This window comes from Haliotis rufescens, unplaced genomic scaffold (genome assembly GCF_023055435.1).
Source record: "Haliotis rufescens isolate VD_foot unplaced genomic scaffold, xgHalRufe1.0.p SCAF_8, whole genome shotgun sequence".
Taxonomy (NCBI): Eukaryota; Metazoa; Mollusca; class Gastropoda; order Lepetellida; family Haliotidae; genus Haliotis; species Haliotis rufescens.
In genome coordinates, this window is record NW_025964372.1 from 22504753 (window position 1) to 22526502 (window position 21750).

Below are 21750 nucleotides of genomic sequence, written 5' to 3' on the forward strand. Positions count from 1 at the left end.
TTTTTCGGCATATATTTACAACATTTCAAACATGGTTGGAATCACGTGTTTGCAAATTCATTTCTTACCCTAACCACCTGATGTTTAAATAATCATAATAAAATTTAACAACAGTTCTTTCAGTTTTTAATTACATAAAAAGAAACGGTATACTTTCTTTTGCCCATCAGTGCATAGTCCTAGTAATTCTAATCCAATTTCACAAGGTTTTCAGGCATCCAAATACTTTCGGTGAGGGGGAAGCGCACCAAAGTTCGGGGCCCATTACAGTGCAGTGATGTGTTGTGTTTGATATCCCACTTATCACATCACTACTTCATATCGACATGGTTTCTTTGTCATTGCTTGTTCAAAAATAATAAAAAACTCAAAACGTCAACTCCAGAGAATAACCAGTCTCGATTATCCGCCGACACAGTTACATTTAGTGTGAGTGGCAAAATAGTGTGACATTTATATCAATCGATCCCTGAAGATAAGTAGTTTCCTTGCATTTAGTCTTTAGTCTATATAACATTAGTTTGCTATTCGAGCGTTTTTCGTCTATTTATAATGTCCAAGAAAATAGGAATAGGCCCGCTGTGATTATTTCCTTCTATTTAACCCAGTCGAGGATATTCACTCATTAGAGTGTTGAGTTAATTAAAATCAGTGATGACACCAGGTGTTCGCGAAAATGGTAAGCATATCCTGCTCTAGCACCCGCTACTCACACAATTCCTACTTTTTGAACCATTTTAGCCGGACCGGAAAGCATCTGATAACTTTGATGACAATTTCTCAATGATCTGCTCATTTCTTAAACTGTGCTGACCTTGATGGCCTCTATAATATCGTTTTCGATTAAGGGTGTCCTCTGGTCCGGATTACCACAACGATATTCCATCTGCATGACGGCGGTCTGTAAATAATCGAGCTTCTAACCCGCATCTTCACTTTACTATAGAGACATAACATATAAATATGGAAATAACTCAGCGTCAGTTTTGCATAAGATTATACTTAATGGTATTTAACTTTCAAACATGTTTAACAATAGATTGATAAGACCCATGAAGATCCGGGTTAGAATTGGTCTTCAGCAACCCATGTTTCTTGTAAGAGGCTGCTAAGGGGATGGGGTGGACAAGCTCGCTGACTTGGTTGATGCATGTCATCTTATCCCTAATGCGTAGATCACTGTCAATCACTGTCAATCACTGGATTGTCTGGTCCAGATGCGCATATTTACAGACCGCCGTCATAGAACTGTAACATTGCTGAGTGCGGCGTTAAACAGCGGCTGTGCAGCGTTGCGTCCTTTGGGCACGCCAGAAACATATGATTGTGGTTTCGAATCCCGGTTCGCCCCGAGTATGTTTCTAGGTTTGTCAGCACCATACCCGTGCTCGATGGGATCACCAAAGTGGTAAACGTCTAAGACCTGCATCACTTCGTGCCTTCCTTTCACATTACGTTGGAACACTTTACAACTAGAATACAGTTCAAAGGAGCGTTGAACCCAATTCACTCACTCACTCTGCTTTTAGTAGAGATTTCGTATGATTATGGAAATGGGGTTTGTCGCTTGTATTTACTGTAAGGATTTCGTGTGATGAAGAAATCATGTGGGGATGGAGGATTCACCATCAGGATTCAACAGATTCGAGTGATTTCTGCGACTTTAACCATGCTATGGTTGATACCAGTATATCATTTGACTGCAAATGTGTTATATGTATATAACGTTGATGTGATACTTAATACCACCACCAAGGCTTCATGTGTATGTTTGTTGTTTAACGCTGCACTCAGCAATATCCCAGCTTCTATGGAGGCGGTCTGTAAATAGCAGAGTCTGGACCAGACAATCCAGTGATTGACATCATGAGCCTCGATCCACACAATTGGGATACGATGACATGCGTTAACAAAGTCAGCGAGTCTGACCACCCGATCCCGTTCGTCGATTCTTATCACAAGTATAGTCGCCTTTTACGGCAAGCATGGGTTGCTGAAGACCTATTCTACCATGGAGTCAGTTTTGAGTCAGTTAGGACAAAATCATTGTGTTCTCGCTATACAGCTGTCACACGTAGGTCTGACGGTGTGACAATTGCATTGGGATCCCAAGGAGCATTTAAAATGTTAAATGTTTAATATTTGATTTAGAGCCGTCACATATTACATACTCATATTATCTACCACAGACCCTACTCCTCCCAAACCACAGGGTCATTCTCGAAATAAAAATCGAAATGTGATTTCTTAATACAATTACCGGTTATCTGAAAATAATATATTTAAAACGGTTACATTATTGACTTATTTATATTTATATTTCATGACTGAAATTATTGAACAGTATCAGAAAACCTCCCACACAATCCCACTCACGTTCAGCTCAGCACCATATAGTGATATCATATTGTCACGAATAATGTGACAATTATTTCCAAAAAGGTACAGAATAAATGAATATATCGCCATTCTTGTCACACGCGATTTAGTTTACAAGCAGAGTTATTTTATACCTGAACATTGTGGCCTATAAAGCCCTGATTTAGGATAGGATTATAAACGTTCTGAAGTTTGCTGAGAAAACAATATGTGACATGCTGGATTTTCTCATTAATTACATCAATGTGAACTTTGGGGAGAAGACATTTCTACCAGAACAAATGATCAGTGACATGTGGTTAGAGATCCTAGAAGAATATTCTGTCAGTGCCCCGATCGAGCCTTTCAAGGACTACATGGATAGAAGGAAACTTGGGGGCCAAGCGTGGAACCACTACGACACTCATGGACTTCGGACTACCAACCACGTCATGGGTTGGCACTGCAAGTTGAGTCTGCAACTAGCCGGCTCACATCCGAACCTATTTACGATAATCCAGTTTATCAGGAATGAACAGGAAAATGTGGAATGCACTGTGATGCAGTTAACATCTGGTGGCACCACACAAGGTAGGTGAATTTGACAATGCTCTACAGAGGTACAAACAACGGATTGAGAACGTGACCTGGGATATCGAGACGCGGTGTCACATTTGACTGGTTATTATAATTAATTGTTAAATGTCAATTTTAAAGTAGTGTTGGGGTACCCAGTGTGGGTATGCCAGGCACACATCATCCCTTAATCCTTAAATCCCATGCAGTAATCCTTTATGTAAACATTATATTAGAACAAAAGCGACTGGCATTCCGGGACGACCCCTGAAGAAGGCATCTCCATAGGCACGACTGTGTTCCCCTTCTTGCCGTTGCGTTTCTTTAGGCATACTCAAGACAAGGCAAGTTGAAGTATAACTTAAGCGCCAGGTATATTGATGATCTCAAATCGGTCAATAATGGTCAACTAGACAAATCCCTTTCGCTGATTGAACCACTTGAACGATAAATAAAACCGTCTCATCTGTTTCATATGTAGATCTATGCATAAAGAGTCAGAGTGACAATACACTCTCCACAAGACTACATGGCTAGAGAGAGACTTCAACTTTCCAATGGTCAATTTTTTCCTTTATGTCGAGCAATATATTCCTGCAGTTCTAGCCCTGAGTGTCTACATTTCACAACTTTTTAGGTACAACTTTTCTTCCAAAATTTCAAAGAGCGTCCTACAACTCTTGTTAAGAAGTTGTTTGATCAAGGTTAGGACATTCAAGACCTCAGTGAACCTTTCAAAATGTTTAATGGTAGACACATGGAGCGCATTTCCAATATTGACGCATCATTGTCAAAATATCCCTATTTTGATTTGTAACATATGTTCCCGTGTTTTGTTTGCGGTGAACAAGTGACTTGGCTTTGCATGTGCTTGTGACAGGCGCAACCAGTGGGGCAGGATGCGCTCATCGTTTCGCGAACACCTAGTATTTGATAGTTTCATAAAACGCATACTTAGGAGACAATCGGAATCATACTATGAACTCGTAGAGATTTCTTAATGAAAATGGTTTTGTCGATTTTAGTAACGATCAAGTCCTGTCAATGGAGTTTCGGTGTATGCAAACATCTTGCAAACTCTCATGCGGAAATAAAATATTCTGAATTTCAAACGGAAACATTTCATTCTGAACAACGGGGACAAGTGTTGGTATTCTGTATTTAGACAATCAAGTGACGACCAACTACTCTGCTTCAGAATACAGTCGACGTATGTTTGCTTGTTTGTTTGAGTTGTTTGCCAACGTCAGAGAGCAACTAGCCAGCGTCAGAGTACAACTAGTCAACGTCAGAGAACAACTAGCCAGCATCAGAGAACAACTAGCCAACGCCAGAGAACAACTACTAGTCAGCGTCAGAGAACAACTAGTCAACGTCAAAGAAAAACTAGTCAGAAAAACTAGTCAACGTCATAAAACCATTCATCAACGTCAGAGAAAACTAATCAAGGTCAAAGAACTAGTCAGCGTCAAAGAAAAACTAGTCAGAACAACCAGTTAACGTCAGAGAACAACTAGTCAACGTCAGAGAACAACTAGTCTCGATCATCCACCGGAATCCACTGGCCGTTAAAAAATAGAGGTGAAAATCAAATGGATGGATCCCTGAACAATCAGTGTGACAAACCGGAGGTTCAAATTATGAGCCAAATCCTGCGCCGTAGGGGTACGAGATACGCTATCAACCAAGTTACTGCTAGGATACCCGTATCAAATACATCACCATCGAGTGGTCTGTCCGGAGAGCGGAAGGTCGGAGGTTCGTTCCCCGGCCGCGTCACACCAAAAGACGTAATATCATGATATTTATTGTTACCCTGCCTGGCATGCTCGGCATGAAGGGGCTAAAGCAAGGACTGGCCGGCTCGGAGTCAGTATGCTTTGTCTGAGTGGGGTATTCATGCAGACAGACAGACAGACAGATGAGCTGTAAATATTGTGTATGTGAGACAGGTGTTGACGGATGAGCTGTAAATATTGTGTATGTAAGAAAGGTGTTGAAGGATGAGCTGTAAATATTGTGTATGTGAGATAGGTGTTGGCGGATGAGCTGTATCTATTGTGTACGTGAGATAGGTATAAAAACGTGGTCCTTCTCCAACGTAATACAGTGTGTATCTAAATTGAAAGAGTGAGTTCAGATTTAAATTGGGTTTTTGATCCTTAAACCTACGAATCTATTACCACGTTTTTATTATCACTGTTTTCTTGTTTAATGACACCCTGGTTCCTGGAGAACAGCCTCGTAACGCTACTGAGGTAATAATGGATCTAGGGGACTTCGACCGAGTCCAAGTAAATTCAAAACGTCAGTCTCGATTATCTGCCGAAAAAGATTTCACTGGCCGTGAATGGCAAAATAGTGATGAAAATCAGTGATGACACCAAGTTTTCGCGAAAATTATACGCATATCCTCCTCTACTCAAACAATTATGTTTTTTGAAACATTTTAGCCAGACGGAACACATCTGATAACTTTCATGACAATTTCTCATAGGTTTATGGCGTGCCCAAAGGATGCAACTCTGCACAGTCCATTGTAATATTTTGACTATATCATAAGCATGTGTGTATGAATTAATATCAAATTGTGATAATACCAGGTAAAAATACACGTTATTTCACAAAGAAGATTTTCTTCATATCTTACTGTGTCTAAAATATGATTATTAACAAGATGCGTCACATGATTGCCGCTTCCCACGTGATGGACTCGGAGGTCGCATTCACTGATCTCATCGTTTGACGCCGTATATTTAACATTTAGTGTGGATTTTTGGAAGAAAACATCTTCAAATAAAAATATCATCCATGAAATAGCATCATTCGAAATAAACTGCCGGACAAAAGAAAGCACAAAAACGATGTTTGATGAATTTGTATTAATTGGGTCATATTTGGTCAGTTTTCAAGTGTCTACTTTCTTTTGCCCGGCATTTTATAAATGATTTCTGAAATACACAGCACGTGCACTTGCGGGTATAACAGGGTTTTGAATCTCATCAATTCCATTCAAATACATGTACTTTGTACCAAGTGTGCAAAACGAAGTCATTGAGTCCCAACCTTTATATCATTTAAACACGTTTATAGCCTACACTTAGTACCATGTGATATATCAATGTCGTTCTCAAGTGACACCGGTATCATTAAATTGATCAACTCGAAAAGAACTGGAAAATATGTTTTATTAACTTAAGGGCGTCTTCTGGTATGGTTTTGTTGAATGCATGTGTACTCTGACAAAGAGAGTTTGTGATGTTTACTTTATTAACGTTTTATCAATATCTTTGTTTGTAAAACGCCACACTCAGCAACGTTCCAGCTAGTTGACGGCGCATCTGGACCAGACAATCCAGTGATTGAAATGTGTCATGGATCTACGCAATGATGACATGCATCAACCAAGTCAGCCAGCCTGACCACCCTATCCCGTTAGTGTTAATTACGGCACACATGGGTTCCTGAAGAACAATTCTAACCCGGATCTTCACGGGTCTGATATATATGTTTTTGAACATGTTTAAAAGTTAAATACCATGAATATACTCTTATACATAACGGTTAAGACGTTGAGTTATTTTCATGTTATGTCTCTGTAGTAAAGTGAAGATCCGGGTTAGAAGTTCGATTATTTACAGACCGCCGTCATGCAGGTGGAATGTTGTTGTGCATAATCCGGACCTAAGGACACTCTTAAAGGGAAACGATATTATAGGGGCCAGCAGGGTCAGCCCAGTTTAAGAAATGAACAGATTGATGATCGTGGTTCGAATTCCGGTTCGTCTCGAGTATGTTTCTAGGTTTGTCAGCACCATACCCGTGGTCGTAGGTTTCACTAAATTAGTAAACGTTGGAGACATGCATCATGGGCCCACATTCGAAACTAATCGCACTTGTTCTTGAGAATATGTACTACGTAAACAAACCCGTATTACGAACTGTTATTTTGTCTATTTAGAATAAGTATTATGACTTATAATTGTATTAGAATGTACAAATGCGAAGACACTACAGCAGTTTTCACTTCTACGAACATCGAAAAACTAGGTCGTGGGGTCATATTCATGAGTTATTCCTTTTATGGAACAAGTTCTCGGAAAAGTTTGTGGTGATAGGCTTGTATCATGTCCGAGTTCAATTCAAGGTTAGACATATTTTCAGGCTTATATCGCCACCAACACTTATGATTAGATTGATATATATATATATATGTGTTATACTGGAAAAAGTAGAATGAGTGGTATTGCCTCTGTACTGAGAGTGTAACGAAGGTGTCGCGCGCTGGGAAGGAGCTTTATATGAACAACTGATAATGCGGTTTCGCCTAATGAACTATAGTTGCGTCAGAAAGACAATCTCATTAAAATCAGACCTCAGTTCTCGAAAACTTTAACTTCGAACGATAGTTACGGGTTTAACGACTGTGTCCATACAATCTAGACCATCTATTTGCCATTCCATAATGTGCTTTTGTTCAGGTTTCAAATTTGAAATCGAGAATAAATAAGTTTCGAAGCGTTGTCGCCAATTTGAAATTAGTACCGTAAAGCACGAGAAAGCTGCCTTCTGATTGGTCATTCCATTGATCGGTCAAAGTTCGCGCAAGGTCGGTCTGACGTGACCCGAAATGGGATGTCCTCAGATATTTGTTTAGCGGTAGCGAGAACTAAGATCTGATTTTAATGAGAATTGGTCAGAAAGACGTTCAAACATTGACAGTGAATTTCAGGGTTAGAATCAGCGTCATAGCACGATGTCGTCATACTGGTTTCACGAGAATGAATACCAAGTTATACAAAGCACTGTTCTAAAGTGCCCTTCATACACTGGTGAGAGAAATAGCCTAACGAGTTGTTAGACAGATTCGTTACTTTTACGAGGCAAGGGCGTTAACTGATTATAAGTGTCCAGTGGAAACTGGATATTTATAGTAATTTAACTCCCTTGCCTCGGGTAGATGTTACTTTTACTGATATTAACAAAAAGTACGATATATTTTATCAAGCCCTGAAATTTGTATTTATCTTCCAAACCTTGCTTTAATATATACACCAAAATAGAAGTACAGTTTGAGTTATAAGCATATAACATTTGATTACTTTATGCTGTTGGAGTAGATCTGTTCTTTTACTGAAACAAATGTACATTTTACTATAAAACTGTAAGTCGTACTTCCATGTGGAAAGGTTCAATCCTTTAACTGCAAATGCGTCATATTTATATAACGTGGATGTGATACTTTAATAAAATATATATCTATTTGAGATATGGAAAGAAGGGTTTAATCTTTCAACAGTCACTTGTGAGGTGCCGAACAAGATGGCTATCACGGCGCTTGAAGCCCGGTATCAGCTGTTATCTGGTTATTGTGCCCAGACGGAAATAAGCTAGAGTATGACCTCACCCTGGTCCGTTTCATACCACCACCAAGGCTTCATGTGTTTGTTTGTTGTTTAACGCTGCACACAGCAATATTCCAGCTATGACCACCCGATCCCGTTAGTCGTCACTTGCGACAAGCATAGGATAAAAATATGTGTTCTCGCTCTACAGCTGTGACATGTAGGTTTGACGGTGTGAAAATTACATTTGGACCCAAAGGAGCAGAGTGAGGATAAAATGTTTAATTTAGCGCCGTCACATATTGCATGCTCATATTTTCTATCACCGAGCACCCCCCCCCCCCCCCCCCCCCCATATATATATATATATATATATATATATATATATATATATATCGCCATTCTTTTCACACGCGATTTAGTTTACAAGCAGAGTTATTTTACACCTGAACATTGTGGCCTATAAAGCCATGGTTTAGGATAGGATATGCTAACATCAATGTGAATTGTGGGGAGGAGACATGTAGGCAGAAAGAATTAATCCCCATGGCACCAAACATGTTCCCTTTCTTGCCGATCTCTTTCTTTAGGCACACAAATCGGAATTCCTGTCCGGATTGGCAAAATCAAGACGAGGCAATTTAACCAATAAGTGTAAGTTAAGCTTCAGGTGTGTAGTTGATCTGATATCGTTCAGTAATGGTCAAATAGACATTCCCCTTCCACTGATTTAAACACTTGAACGGTAAGAAGTAGATACCAGTTAAACCGTCTCATCTCTGCATAAGCTCTATCCATCAAGATTCAATAATTTTGTTGATGGAAGAGTTAAAAAAGATTAGAGTAAAGATTCAGAGTGACAACACACTCTCCACAAGACTTACATGACAGGAGGGATGACTTCAACTTTTTAAATAGTCAGCTTTCCCTTCATGCCGAGCAATATTCCTGCAGTTCCAGCTCTTTGTGTCTACTTTCTACTTTTAACAACTTTTGAGGTACAATCGAGCAAGCTCTTTCTACCGAGATTTCAAAGAAGAGTTACGTACAACTCTTGCTGAGTGTATGGAATCACTGGGAACGATCCAATCCTGTTCGGTGTATGTAAACAACGTGCATCTGTCACGCGGAAATAAAATAACGTGAATTTCAAACTTTGAACCGGAATCAACGGGGACCAGTGTTGGAATTCTGCATTTAGTGAAGTGACGCCTAACTACTCTGCTTCAGAATACAGTCGATATGTGTTTGCTGGTTTGTTTGTAGTTAGATGTCAGTATCATTCCAGCTTTATAACGACCTCCAGTATATGTATATATAACACGTCAATGTCAGAGAACAGCTAATCAACGTCAGGGAACTACTAGTCAGCGTCAGAGAACAACTAGTCAGCATCAGAGAACAACTAGTCAGCGTCAGAGAACAACTAGTCAGCATCAGAGAACAACTAGTCAGCGTCAGATAACAACTAGTCAGCATCAGAGAACAACTAGTCAGCGTCAGGGAACTACTAGTCAGCGTCAGAGAACAACTAGTCAGCGTCAGCGAACAACTAGTCAGCGTCAGGGAACTACTAGTCAGCGTCAGAGAACAACTAGTCAGCGTCAGGGAACTACTAGTCAGCGTCAGAGAATAACTAGTCAGCGTCAGAGAACAACTAGCCAATGTCAGATACCTTGTCAGCGTCAGAGAACAACTAGTTAACGTCAGAGAACAACTAGTCAACGTCAAGGAACAACTAGTCAGCGTCAGGGAACTACTAGTCAGCGTCAGAGAATAACTAGTCAGCGTCAGAGAACAACTAGCCAATGTCAGATACCTTGTCAGCGTCAGAGAACAACTAGTTAACGTCAGAGAACAACTAGTCAACGTCAAGGAACAACTAGTCAACATCAGAGAACAACTAGTCAGCGTCAGAGAACAACTAGTCAGGGTCAGAGAACAACTAGTCAGAGAACAACTTGTCAGAGGACAACTAATCAACGTCAGGGAACTACTAGTCAGCGTCAGAGAACAACTAGTCAGCGTCAGAGAACAACTAGTCTCGGTCATCCGCCGGATTCCACTGGCCGTAAAAAATAGAGGTGTCAATTATATGAATGGATCACTGAACATCAGTGTGTCAAACCAGTGTTTGATATTATGAGCAAAGTCCTGCGCGGTCGGGGTACGAGACACGCTATCAGCCAAGTCACCAGGCTTGATCAGTCGATCAGATTAACTGGCTTCCTACAACAATCATGGGTGTTTGATATGCAATTAATGAATGATGTGAGTGAATCGTGTTTAACATCGCCGTCAGAAAGTAATTTCAAAGCGGCGTGTAAGTACTCCAGTGTGGACCAGGCGAATCATTGACAGAAACCATGAGCAAGGGCCACGTGATCAGGGCATGCAATCAACCTAGTCGATCAGTTTTATCACCCGATCCAGCTTTAGTCAGCCTTACGACAAACATGACATACAAAGCTCTATACAGCTATTTTAACCCAGAATCTGTTTTAACGTAAGCTCCTCGAGAATTTTTTTACTTTTACTTTCGGTCTCGGGGAACGAATTTCTTCCTGGTTCGGGACAGCGGGGCAATCCAATATTCCTCCTCCGCCATTCTAGGGGTAATGTTCTCGGCACACAATAGACATTCTTGTGCCTTTCGAAATCTCGTCCTTTGAATGTGTCCTCAGTGATCTTTGATATAGAAAACGCTATTTAACCATGCGTGTTTTAGGCAAACACACGGTATTAGAAAACACCCATTGTATCAAGATAAAGATTGATAGATGTGACAATATCGTGGTATATATAAAATTCGTCATATTTTAAATATATATAAACTGCCGAGCAAATCAAATTTGGATTTGACCAAAATATTACAAACGTCATCAAAACGTTACTTGGATTAAAACAGTCGCCAAAACACAGCAAACGTAAGGCCCAAAACACTACTATGATACCCCTATCAAATACATCACCAATCGAGTGGTCTGTCTGGAGAGCGAAAGGTCGGAGGTTCGATCCCCGGCCGCGTCATACCAAAAGATACTTCTTGTTACCCTTCGTGGCGCTATATAAGTGCAATAATCTTGAACGCCACGTTAAGCCCCATTTCACCTCACCTCACATCACCATCCTCAAGTATTTCTTGTTTGTTTCATTTAAACTACCATCAAACATGGGTGTATACTGTCTTTGCACGGCACTTTACTTTGTACAAATCACATTAAGAACCATCATATTGCGGATATTGGGAAACTTCAGCGTGTTACATAACTTTTCAACAGTAAACTTTCCCTTCATGTCGAGAAATAACTCAGCAGCTCCAGCCTTTGGTGTCCACATTACACAACTTTTGAGGTACGATCTTCTAAGAGTTCAAAGAGTGATATACGATTCTTGTTCAAAAGTTCTTTGATCACCTTGGATCATGTAGTTTCACAGGAGATGTGTGTGGTGACACAAGAACAGAGACAAAGGTCGTAACTGGATAGAAATATAAAAAATACACACATACCATGTAAAGTGGATGAGCTGTTAATTTTGTGTATGTGAGATAGATGTTGACGGATGAGCTGTAAAAATTATGTATGTGAGATAGATGTTGGCGGAGGGCTGTAAATATTGTGTATGTGAGATATGTGTTGACGGGTGAGCTGTAAATATTGTGTATGTGAGATAGGTGTTGACGGATGAGCTGTAAATATAACAAAATAGGTGTTGACGGATGAGCTGTAAATATTGTGTATGTGAGATAGGTGTTGACGGATGCGCTGTAAATATTGTGTATGTGAGATAGGTGTTGACGGATGAGCTGTAAATATTGTGTATGTGAGATAGGTGTTGACGGATGAGCTGTAAATATTGTGTATGTGAGATAGGTGTTGACGGATGAGCTGTAAATATTGTGTATGTGAGATAGGTGTTGACGGATGAGCTGTAAATATAACAAAATAGGTGTTGACGGATGAGCTGTAAATATTGTGTGTGTGAAATAGGTGTTGACGGATGATATGTTAATATTGTGTATGTGAGATAGGTGTTGACGGATGAGCTGTAAATATTGTGTATGTGAGATAGGTTTTGACGGATGAGCTGTAATAGTGTGTATGTGAGATAGGTGTTGACGGATGAACTGTAGATATCGTGTATGTGAGATAGGTGTTGACGGATGAGCTGTTACTATTGTGTATGTGAGAAAGGTGTTTACGGAGGAGCTGTAGATATTGTGTATGTGAGACAGGTGTTGACGGATGAACTGTAGATATCGTGTATGTGAGATAGGTGTTGACGGATGAGCTGTAACTATTGTGTATGTGAGAAAGGTATAAAAACGTGGTCCTGCAACCTAACACAGTTTGTATCTAAATTGAAAGAGTGAGTTAATATTAACGACGCATCGCTTTTCACATTTTCAGTAAAATCAATATTGATATCAATACAAAAGAAACTCGCAGACAAAAGTAAAAAAAATATATACAAATATATGAACGATCATACACATGAAGTGACAAATTCACCATTTATCATACAGACACATTTCCTAAGTTTACCTGTTGACCCACAAACGTTTTAAGAGATTGGACAAAGTACATTTAAATAAACAAGCACTCTAGATCTAGGAGTGTAACAATTGATCGAAGTATCAATACAAAGTAGCGCGTATGTCAATTGCCCGATGACATTGTTGACAACTTAAAGTATCAATACTTAACAGTGCCGCGAAATGTCAGAATCAGTTTATTCTCAGAAACCACAAAAGGTGGTATAAAGAGCATATTACAATAAATAGTTATGCATATGTACAAAAAGCAGACAAGATGGCAATTAATAACAACATGTGATTACCTAGCATTTTTAATACTAATGGACATTTTTACAATAAATCTCGATAATTTTTTAGATCCTGTGTGTTTGTTGTTGATAAGAGTTTTACAAATTTTATAATATTTGGCCATTCAGTATAATATTGTGAGAGAAATGTTCGCCTCTCTCTTTTAAAATAATTACATCTGAATAAGTAGTGAAATTCATCAGCAATAGATGGGGAATTACATAATTTACAAGTTCTATTTTCCTTTGGAATATTTTTCCATCGGCCAGTCTCATTAGGTAAATTATGATTACAGGTTCGAAATCGTAGTATTGGAATTGCTATTCGTTTTGGCAATAGAAGATATTTATCGAGAACCGGAGTGTCCTTTAAATGTTTATAGTATAAGCCTTTAGAACTAGAATTAACTTCACTTCTCCATTTCTGAAAAAAGGGATCTTTAAGTATTTGCTCTACTTCTGACACTAGCCACTTTGTTGTGCAGATTGACGGATTGTTAAATACATAAGATAATCCAATACTGTCTAATATATCCATAACACATCTAACCCAGGGATTTGTTGATGCAATAGTCTTGTTCCCGTCAATTGACAGATATTGATATAACAGCTGTGAAAGTTTATACACGCCAGTTTGATATGTTAATTTGTGCCAGAAAGATATCATTCGTTTACAAATTATTATTCTTAATGGTAGCCTACTTAATTCGCCATATATCATATAACGAGGAGTTGAATGTCTTAATCCTGTGATAAGTCTGAGGAATTTGAGGTGTATTCTTTCTATAATTTCTAAATTTTCAAAGCCCCAGATTTCTGAACCATAAGTTAATATTGGTAATACCATCGTATCAAAAGCTGATAATACACAGTCCAAAGGTAAATTTAAATTCTTGATTTTTTTATCAGGCAAAACATTGCTTTCAAAGCATTATCACTGAGGGACTTAGGACTTGATACTAGTTTTCTATTCCTGTGAAGTACAATTCCTAAATACGTATAAGTGTCGACAATATCTAGAGTTTTATCAGAATAGTGAAATTTATGTTTCGAATTTTTCGATGGGCCACCACCGAAAATCACAATTTTTGTTTTATTTATATTTACATGTAATTTCCACTCTTCACAATATTCATTAAAAGTGTCCAAGGCTTTCTGTAAACCTTCTGGTGATTCATCAAATAATACAGCATCATCTGCATACAATAGAATTATGAATTGGATCCATACAATTAAGTCTTTATCTTCATCATAGTTGAGATTAACTCCTCCACACCCTGATGAAAGCAAAAAGATTTCCACGTCATTTATGAAAATTGAGAATAATAGAGGGGATAGGTTTTCTCCCTGTCTGACACCTATAATACAAGGAAAGTAACCTGACATTTAATCATCACACTGTATCAACGATTTAATATTTTTATACATATTTTGAACTAACTTAAGAATCTTCCTTTGATGCCAATAGTCTGCATTTTCCTCCACAATCCCACTCGCCAAACAGTGTCAAAAGCTTTAGTAAAGTCTATGAAAGCGCAGTATAATTTTTGTTTATTAATTCTTAAAATATGCATAAGCATATAAATTACAAATATATTGTCAGCAGTTGAGAAAGATTTCCTGAATCCTGCTTGGGCAGGTGTTAGAATATTATTTTTATCTAAGAATTTAGTTAAACGGTTGTTTAAAATTCTGGTGAATAGTTTTCCAAAGCAACTAAGGATAGTGATTGGCCTATACGAGTTAGGATCAAGTTGGTCACCTTTTTTCTTTTTATACCCACTAACCAAGATTCTGGAAGTATACCCTTTTCAAATATCAGGTTAAATAGTTCAACTAACAAAGGGGTTAATAAATCAATACTATCAATAAAATAATCATTTTCTATAAAATCAATACCGGATGCTTTATTTCTCTTTAGTTCTCTTACTGCTATCATAACAACAATATTGATGGTAATAATAACAAAGACACATGTTGTAATCACAATAAAGGACTTGGCGGGCGTGTTGGGATCTGTCATCACATGGAACAATGCATGACAAATACACTGTTGGACGGTATATGTAGTAATATGGCTATCGCTATACAACCCAACAGTTTTACATATCGTTTTTAAAACCAGTGAAGGCGCAATGGTGTGTCACTGGATTGTCTGGTCCATCATTTGATTATGAAAACTCGATTGTTTACAGGCCGTGTAGCGGGAGTTCTTACACTTGCGTGTTTAATGCGAATGGTGTGAGTGGCGGTGCTACAGGTAGGCAGTACATGCTTACCCTTCTCACGCTGGTGTCGTCAGGTATTTTCAGTGTTGTCATATAGTCTTCACTGCTGTTTTGACTTTTACAACCCGTGGAATCTGTTTCGGCAGGTGACCCGTGAAGATTCGGTGTAGAATAGGTCTTCAGCAACCCATGCTTGCCGTACAAGGCGACTATGCGTGTTGTGAGAGGCGACTAACGGGATCGGGTTGTCAGGCTCGCTGACTTGGTTGATGCAAGTCATCGTATCCCAATTGCGTGGATCGATGCTCATGATGTTAATCACTGGATGGTCTGTTCCAGTCTCGATTATTTACAGACCGCCGTCATATAGGTGGAATATTGTGGAGTTCGGCATTACACAACAAACAAACAAGCCACACTGTTGAGTCCCTCCAAAGAGACCCCCGAATCCCGCGTACCAGAAGGGGGTTGGCAGCCTTGATATTATGATAATAGTAAACGGGTCCTAAGTCGATACAGGTAGGCCCAAAAGTGTATTTCCAGTCCCCTGGGGAAATATACTACAGGATGCTTGTTAGAAACTACAATTTCTACGTTCACGTAATGGATGAACAGAGGCGTATTTTCAACCATAACATTTGCCCGTCAATTGTCAAATGTTTCGATGTGGAGAAGACCCAAACCTTTGACTTTAGGGGAGTCAAGCTTACCTAGCCACACACACACACACACACACACACACACACACACACACACACACACACACACACACTATTACATCCTTCCCTTCCTACGAGTCCATTTACAAATAAATATCAAATAAATTAAGTTATTCATTCGAAATTACAATTTCAAAAACGATATTTTCTAACGTCCGGGTAAGCAGTTTATACAGTGCTAATGGTTATTTATGACAGCTCACATTCATAAGTGAACTCATTTGCATCCAGAGTAACTGTCAAACCGCTGTATCCAAGGAAATACACCTATCAGTAAATATCTATGAGAGTTACCTGTTTACGTTAGGACTTCGCAAGACCGTTGGTTTACTATCCATAGCTTCCATGCTAAGAGAACGATCGAGATGAAGGACGTACAAGCACTTGTGGCCTGTCAAACTGGTGGTCTCTCCAGAGCGGTGCCCAGTCGCCGACCGTCTGTATGCTACCGTAGCTATGTTAAATAGAGCGCTAGAGGTAATGCAGGCTCGGGGATCTTCTATATTGTTTAGGTCTGTGAATGTTCATGTTAGTCCGCGTATCTTTTTATTGATTATTTGGGTAGTATTTATTGTATTGTTGTTGTTTCGGGAGTATTTATGTCAGTTTCCGTTGATCGTGGATTCAGCTCTCCGATACACCAGGTTATGATCCTTGTCGAACGGCTACTATATGCGTCACTTCCGGCTTTCCTTCTATATTTAACTCTCACGCCGTAATTACTGAAATACTGTTGAAAAAGACCTAGGCCGGCTCACTCACTCGTAGGATATGTTGATCTTACCTCGGTTAATTTGCTTGAGTTGTCAGTACTTATTAATTCTTTACAGTATATTGACACATATACACCCCATGATACGGATGACACATATACTGTCATACCAGATAAAAGCCATACAAAATATGATACAATGACATTTTCACCCTTGCCACTGAAAAAGCTTGGAAAATGGTATTTTGAACTAAAGAAGAAAGGCAACGTATACACTACGTTCATCCTTAGTTACGTAAGGCAATGTATACACTACGTTCATCCTTAGTTACGTAGGGCAATGTATACACTACGTTCATTCTTAGTTACGTAGGGAAATGTATACACTACGCCACCTTAGTTACGTAGGGCAACGTATACACTACGTTCATCCTAAGTTACGTAAGGCAATGTATACACTACGTTCATCCTTAGTTACGTAGGGAAATGTATACACTACGCCACCTTAGTTACGTAGGGCAACGTATACACTACGTTCATCCTAAGTTACGTAAGGCAATGTATACACTACGTTCATCCTTAGTTACGTAGGGCAATGTATGCACTACGTTCATCCTTAGTTACGTAGGGCAATGTATACACTACGTTCATCCTTAGTTACGTAGGGCAATGTATACACTACGTTCATCCTTAGTTACGTAGGGCAATGTATACATTACGTTCATCCTTAGTTACGTAAGGCAATGTATACATTACGTTCATCTCTAGTTACGTAGGGCAATGTATACATTACGTTCATCCCTAGTTACGTAGGGCAATGTATACACTACGTTTATCCTTAGTTACGTAGGGCAATGTATACATTACGTTCATCCTTAGTTACGTAGGGCAATATATATATATATATATATATATATATATATATATATATATATATATATATATATATATATATATTATGTCCATCACTAGTTACGTAGGGCAATGTATACACTACGTTCATCCTTAGTTACGTAGGGCAATGTATACACTACGTTCATCCTTAGTTACGTAGGGCAATGTATACACTACGTTCATCCTTAGTTACGTAAGGCAATGTATACATTACGAAATGAATGTTCTTCTCAACAATAATTACTCTGGCAATGTCATCATTATATGCATTCCTCAACAATAATTCAGGACAATTCGCACACAACATTCCTCCATTAATGACTTTTCCCACAAGAATTATTCAGGACAATGAGTGTGACGAAGTTAAATATCTAGACCTCAATACCTGCCTAGGGCAATTCACACACAACATTCTTCCATTAATAAATAGTCCTCAAAGTGGCTCAGGGCAATTTACACACTCCCATTAATAAATATTTCCCAACAATTATTCAGGACAATTCATTCAAATCATTCCCCCATTAATGACTTTTCCACAAGAATCATTAAGGGCAATGAGTGTGAGGAAGTGTAATATAAAGACCTCAACAGTTGCTGGAGACAACCCAAACATATTATTCTTTAATCAACACGGTTCGCCCCAATTATGTTTCTAGGTTTGTCAGCACCATACCGTGCTCGTTGGTTTCACCGAAGTGGTAAACGTCTGAGTCCTGCATCACTTCGGGCTTTCCTCCCACATTAAGCTGATACGTCGTGATATAACTGAAATAATGTTAAAAGCGGCGTTAAACTCAACTCACTCACTCACTTAATTAACAAATAGTCCTTAGTAGTTGCTCAGGGCAATTCACACATATCATTGTTCCATTATTACATTGTCCTAAACAGTTGCCAAGGGCAATGTACGCACAACATTCTCCCATTAATAAATAGTCCTTAGTCCTGGCGACTTCCATACTGGTCAGACAACGCTTTCAAAAATATTTTGACAAAGTTCTCGATACAGAATTTGAAAACTGAACAAAGTTGCATTCTGGAATGTTATATAGATGGCCGAGATTGTAAAGCAGTACTTGCAACGGGATATGCAAAGTCTCTGCCGTTCAAATAGGTATTCCACTGAAGCGAGAGAAAGACGATGATGTTGACGGTGTCATTTGTACAGTCCGTCGATGTTTCGAGGCTGCTTGATTAGAAAACACATCCCGACTGTCACTTTCCTAATCTGATAAGCGACGCTTTAAGTAGTCGGATGAAAGGTCGTCCTGACATCAACCGTGATGGGGCGTCCTCAGATCCTTGTTTAACGGTAGCGAGAACTAAGATGTGATTTTAATTAGATTTCTCAGGGAAATGAGTGTGACATCGTCAATACCTTTCATCTACACAAGTCCAAACAGGTGGAAACCACTCGGTGCCAGGTCTGGCGAGTATGGAGGGTGTGGAAGCTCTTCGAACCTTCGTTGTCGCACAGCAGCCTTTGCAAGTCGAGAGGTGTGAGTAGAGGCATTGTCATGAAATGGTAGAACTCCAGCAGTCAGCATTCCTCGACGCTTTTCTTTGATAGAATCTCTCAGGCGATGAAGCAAATCAGCATAGTTGGCACCAGTAATCGTCTTTTGACCTTCTAAGTAATCAACCAGGATCATACCCTTTGTATCCCAGAATACAGTGGCCATAACTTTCTTCACTGATCTTGAAAACTTGAATTTCTTTTGTGCCGGAGAAGTGGAACGGTGCCATTCTATGGATTGACGTTTTGACTCGGGATCATTGGGGTAGACACATGTTTCATCACCCGTACTAATCTCTTTTTGAATTTGAAGAAATCCTCCCCAATTAGCTCGAAAATTTCTCTGTCAGTTCTTTTTTCCTTAACATCAAGAGTTAGAAACTTAGCCTCCCAACGAGCAGATATCTTATGCATCTGTAAATGTTCATGAATAATAGTTTCGACGGATCCATAGCTTAGACCTGTGTCTTCCTCAAGTTCAGCAATGGTAATACGTCTTTCTGTGACAGTATACGTTTTTCTATCTCCTTGATTGAATCTTCATTGAGAGACGTCCAGACCTAGGGTCATCATCAAGGCTTGTCCTCCCAGCCTTAAACAGAGCTGCCCAACGTATTACAGTGGAATAGCTAGGGCACTTATCTCCACACACTTGTGACTTGCGGTCATGAATTTCTTTCAACTACCTTTCTCTAAAGTCTCTTCCATTTGTGTCCATTTGGACCCCTATCACGTTCAACTGGCTGTCACTAATATACAAGACCCGTGAAGATCCGGGGTAGAATGGGTCTTCAGCAACACATGCTTGCCGTAAAAGGTGACTATGCTTGTCGTAAAAGGCGACTAACGGGATCGGGTTGTCAGACTCGCTGACTTGGTTGATGCATGTCATTGATCCCAATTGCGTGGATCGATGTTCATGATATTAATCACTGGATTGTCTGGTCCAGACTCGATAATTTACAGACCGCCGTCATATAGCTGGAATATTGCTGAGTGCGGCGTTAAACAACAAACCAACCAACCAACCAACGTTTGAGGTGACTGTATGAATCGGGTGGTCAGGTTCGGTGACTGGGTGACTACGTGTCATCATATCCTGTCGGCGTGGGACGTTGCCGATAATATCAATCAGTGGTTTGTCTGGTCCAGACTCGATTATTTACAATTCGTCGTCATATAACTGGAATATTATTGTGGCGTAAAACAACAAACCAGCTGTGGCAATAAGGTGAGTGAGTGAGTGAGTGAGTGAGACACCACAATAAGCAATATTCCAGCTACATTACGGCGGGCTGTAACTTGCCATGTTTGGTGCTAGACAAACCGGGGGTCGACAGCGTGAGCAAATGTCCATCGCGACTATCGGATCCTCATTTCCGTCATCTCTTTGCGACATGTTTGAAGAGCTCAAGACCCATCCTGACCGGGAATTCCCCTTGGAATAAAGGAAAGGCAAACAAGAAATAATACATCGTACTTAAATAGTTACATCACAGTTATCAAAAACACAAACGGATAAATGATTAAATTATTTAATGTGTGTCGACAAAAGTGTGACAATATAGTAATATGATATGATAATATAAGCGACAAAGCCCTTTTCATATTCATGAAACTTCTGCTAAAAGCAGAGACGATTGTACGATTCCGACAATATCACGAGCGTGCGTTTAGCGATCAGTAACATAATAGGTGAGCGTCTCCTGCCCAACCGCTGGACCCCGTCACAAACACACGCAAAAGCAGGTAAACTGTTCACCTGAAACAAACATATGGTATAAGTAAAAGTAGGGAACATTTACATTTCGATTAAACCGTCGCATTAAGGTCCCAGACCTGCCTCACACAGAAACACATGCTAATTAACGTGTGGTGTCTTCTTACACAACTGACTTTGGGCCCCTGTTCTCCCACTAACAAATGGGTACCCGGTAGGATGAAATAGTTTTTGAATGCAGATAATGCACCGAACAGGCAGCATGGGTTGTATACTCCCCAGGGAGCTGAGAATGCAAATTTGAATGCACGCCGATCCAGTGCAAGGGGCGGTAATGTCAGGAGCTTTAGGAGAATAGGGACATGAAAACATTTCATTTTTCTCAATCAAACCGACAACTTCCCTCTTCGTATTGCACAACAAATCCTGGGGATGACACTGGCTTTCCTGAGAAGGGTAAACGCAGCGTTGAGCTGATAAACAGAGCAGGCACATCGACACGGCATTATCTACGGTAACAAGCGACCTCTCCTCGGAAACCTAGGTATGACAGCGAAGAGTACACGGCCATGACAGGCTTTCCCCGAGAGAGGTTTGATTGACAGATGGGCGGGCCGTGCATTGTGTACCCGGGTCACGCTGACCTAGGCGTCTTCACCCGACCTGGTTTTCGGTGTGTAGTAATCTACATAGAAAAAAAACCCGTTTAATTTGTGTGGGTTCAAATGGCGCTCAAAAATCTGCATGCAGTGTTATATTTCCATGTAAATCTTTTTTTTTTGCTTTTCTACCTGTTTATGTCATGGAGTGATATTGCAATGAAACGTGCGTACAACGGTGTCAACCATGTAGGTT

General features: G+C 39.7%; 1 protein-coding gene across 3 annotated transcripts in view; it reads right to left on the bottom strand.

The window, feature by feature from the left end:
• Positions 1 to 16490, bottom strand: part of LOC124139325 (signal transducer and activator of transcription 5B-like) — a 78699-nt gene extending 62209 nt beyond the window's left edge. For all 3 annotated transcript variants that reach the window (XM_048388926.1, XM_048388924.1, XM_048388927.1), the window contains exon 1: positions 16348 to 16490. In XM_048388926.1, the coding sequence (XP_048244883.1) occupies positions 16348 to 16400 (53 nt within the window). In that variant the 5' untranslated portion in view covers positions 16401 to 16490. The remainder of the gene's footprint in view (positions 1 to 16347) is intronic.
• Between the last annotated feature and the right edge of the window lie 5260 nt (positions 16491 to 21750).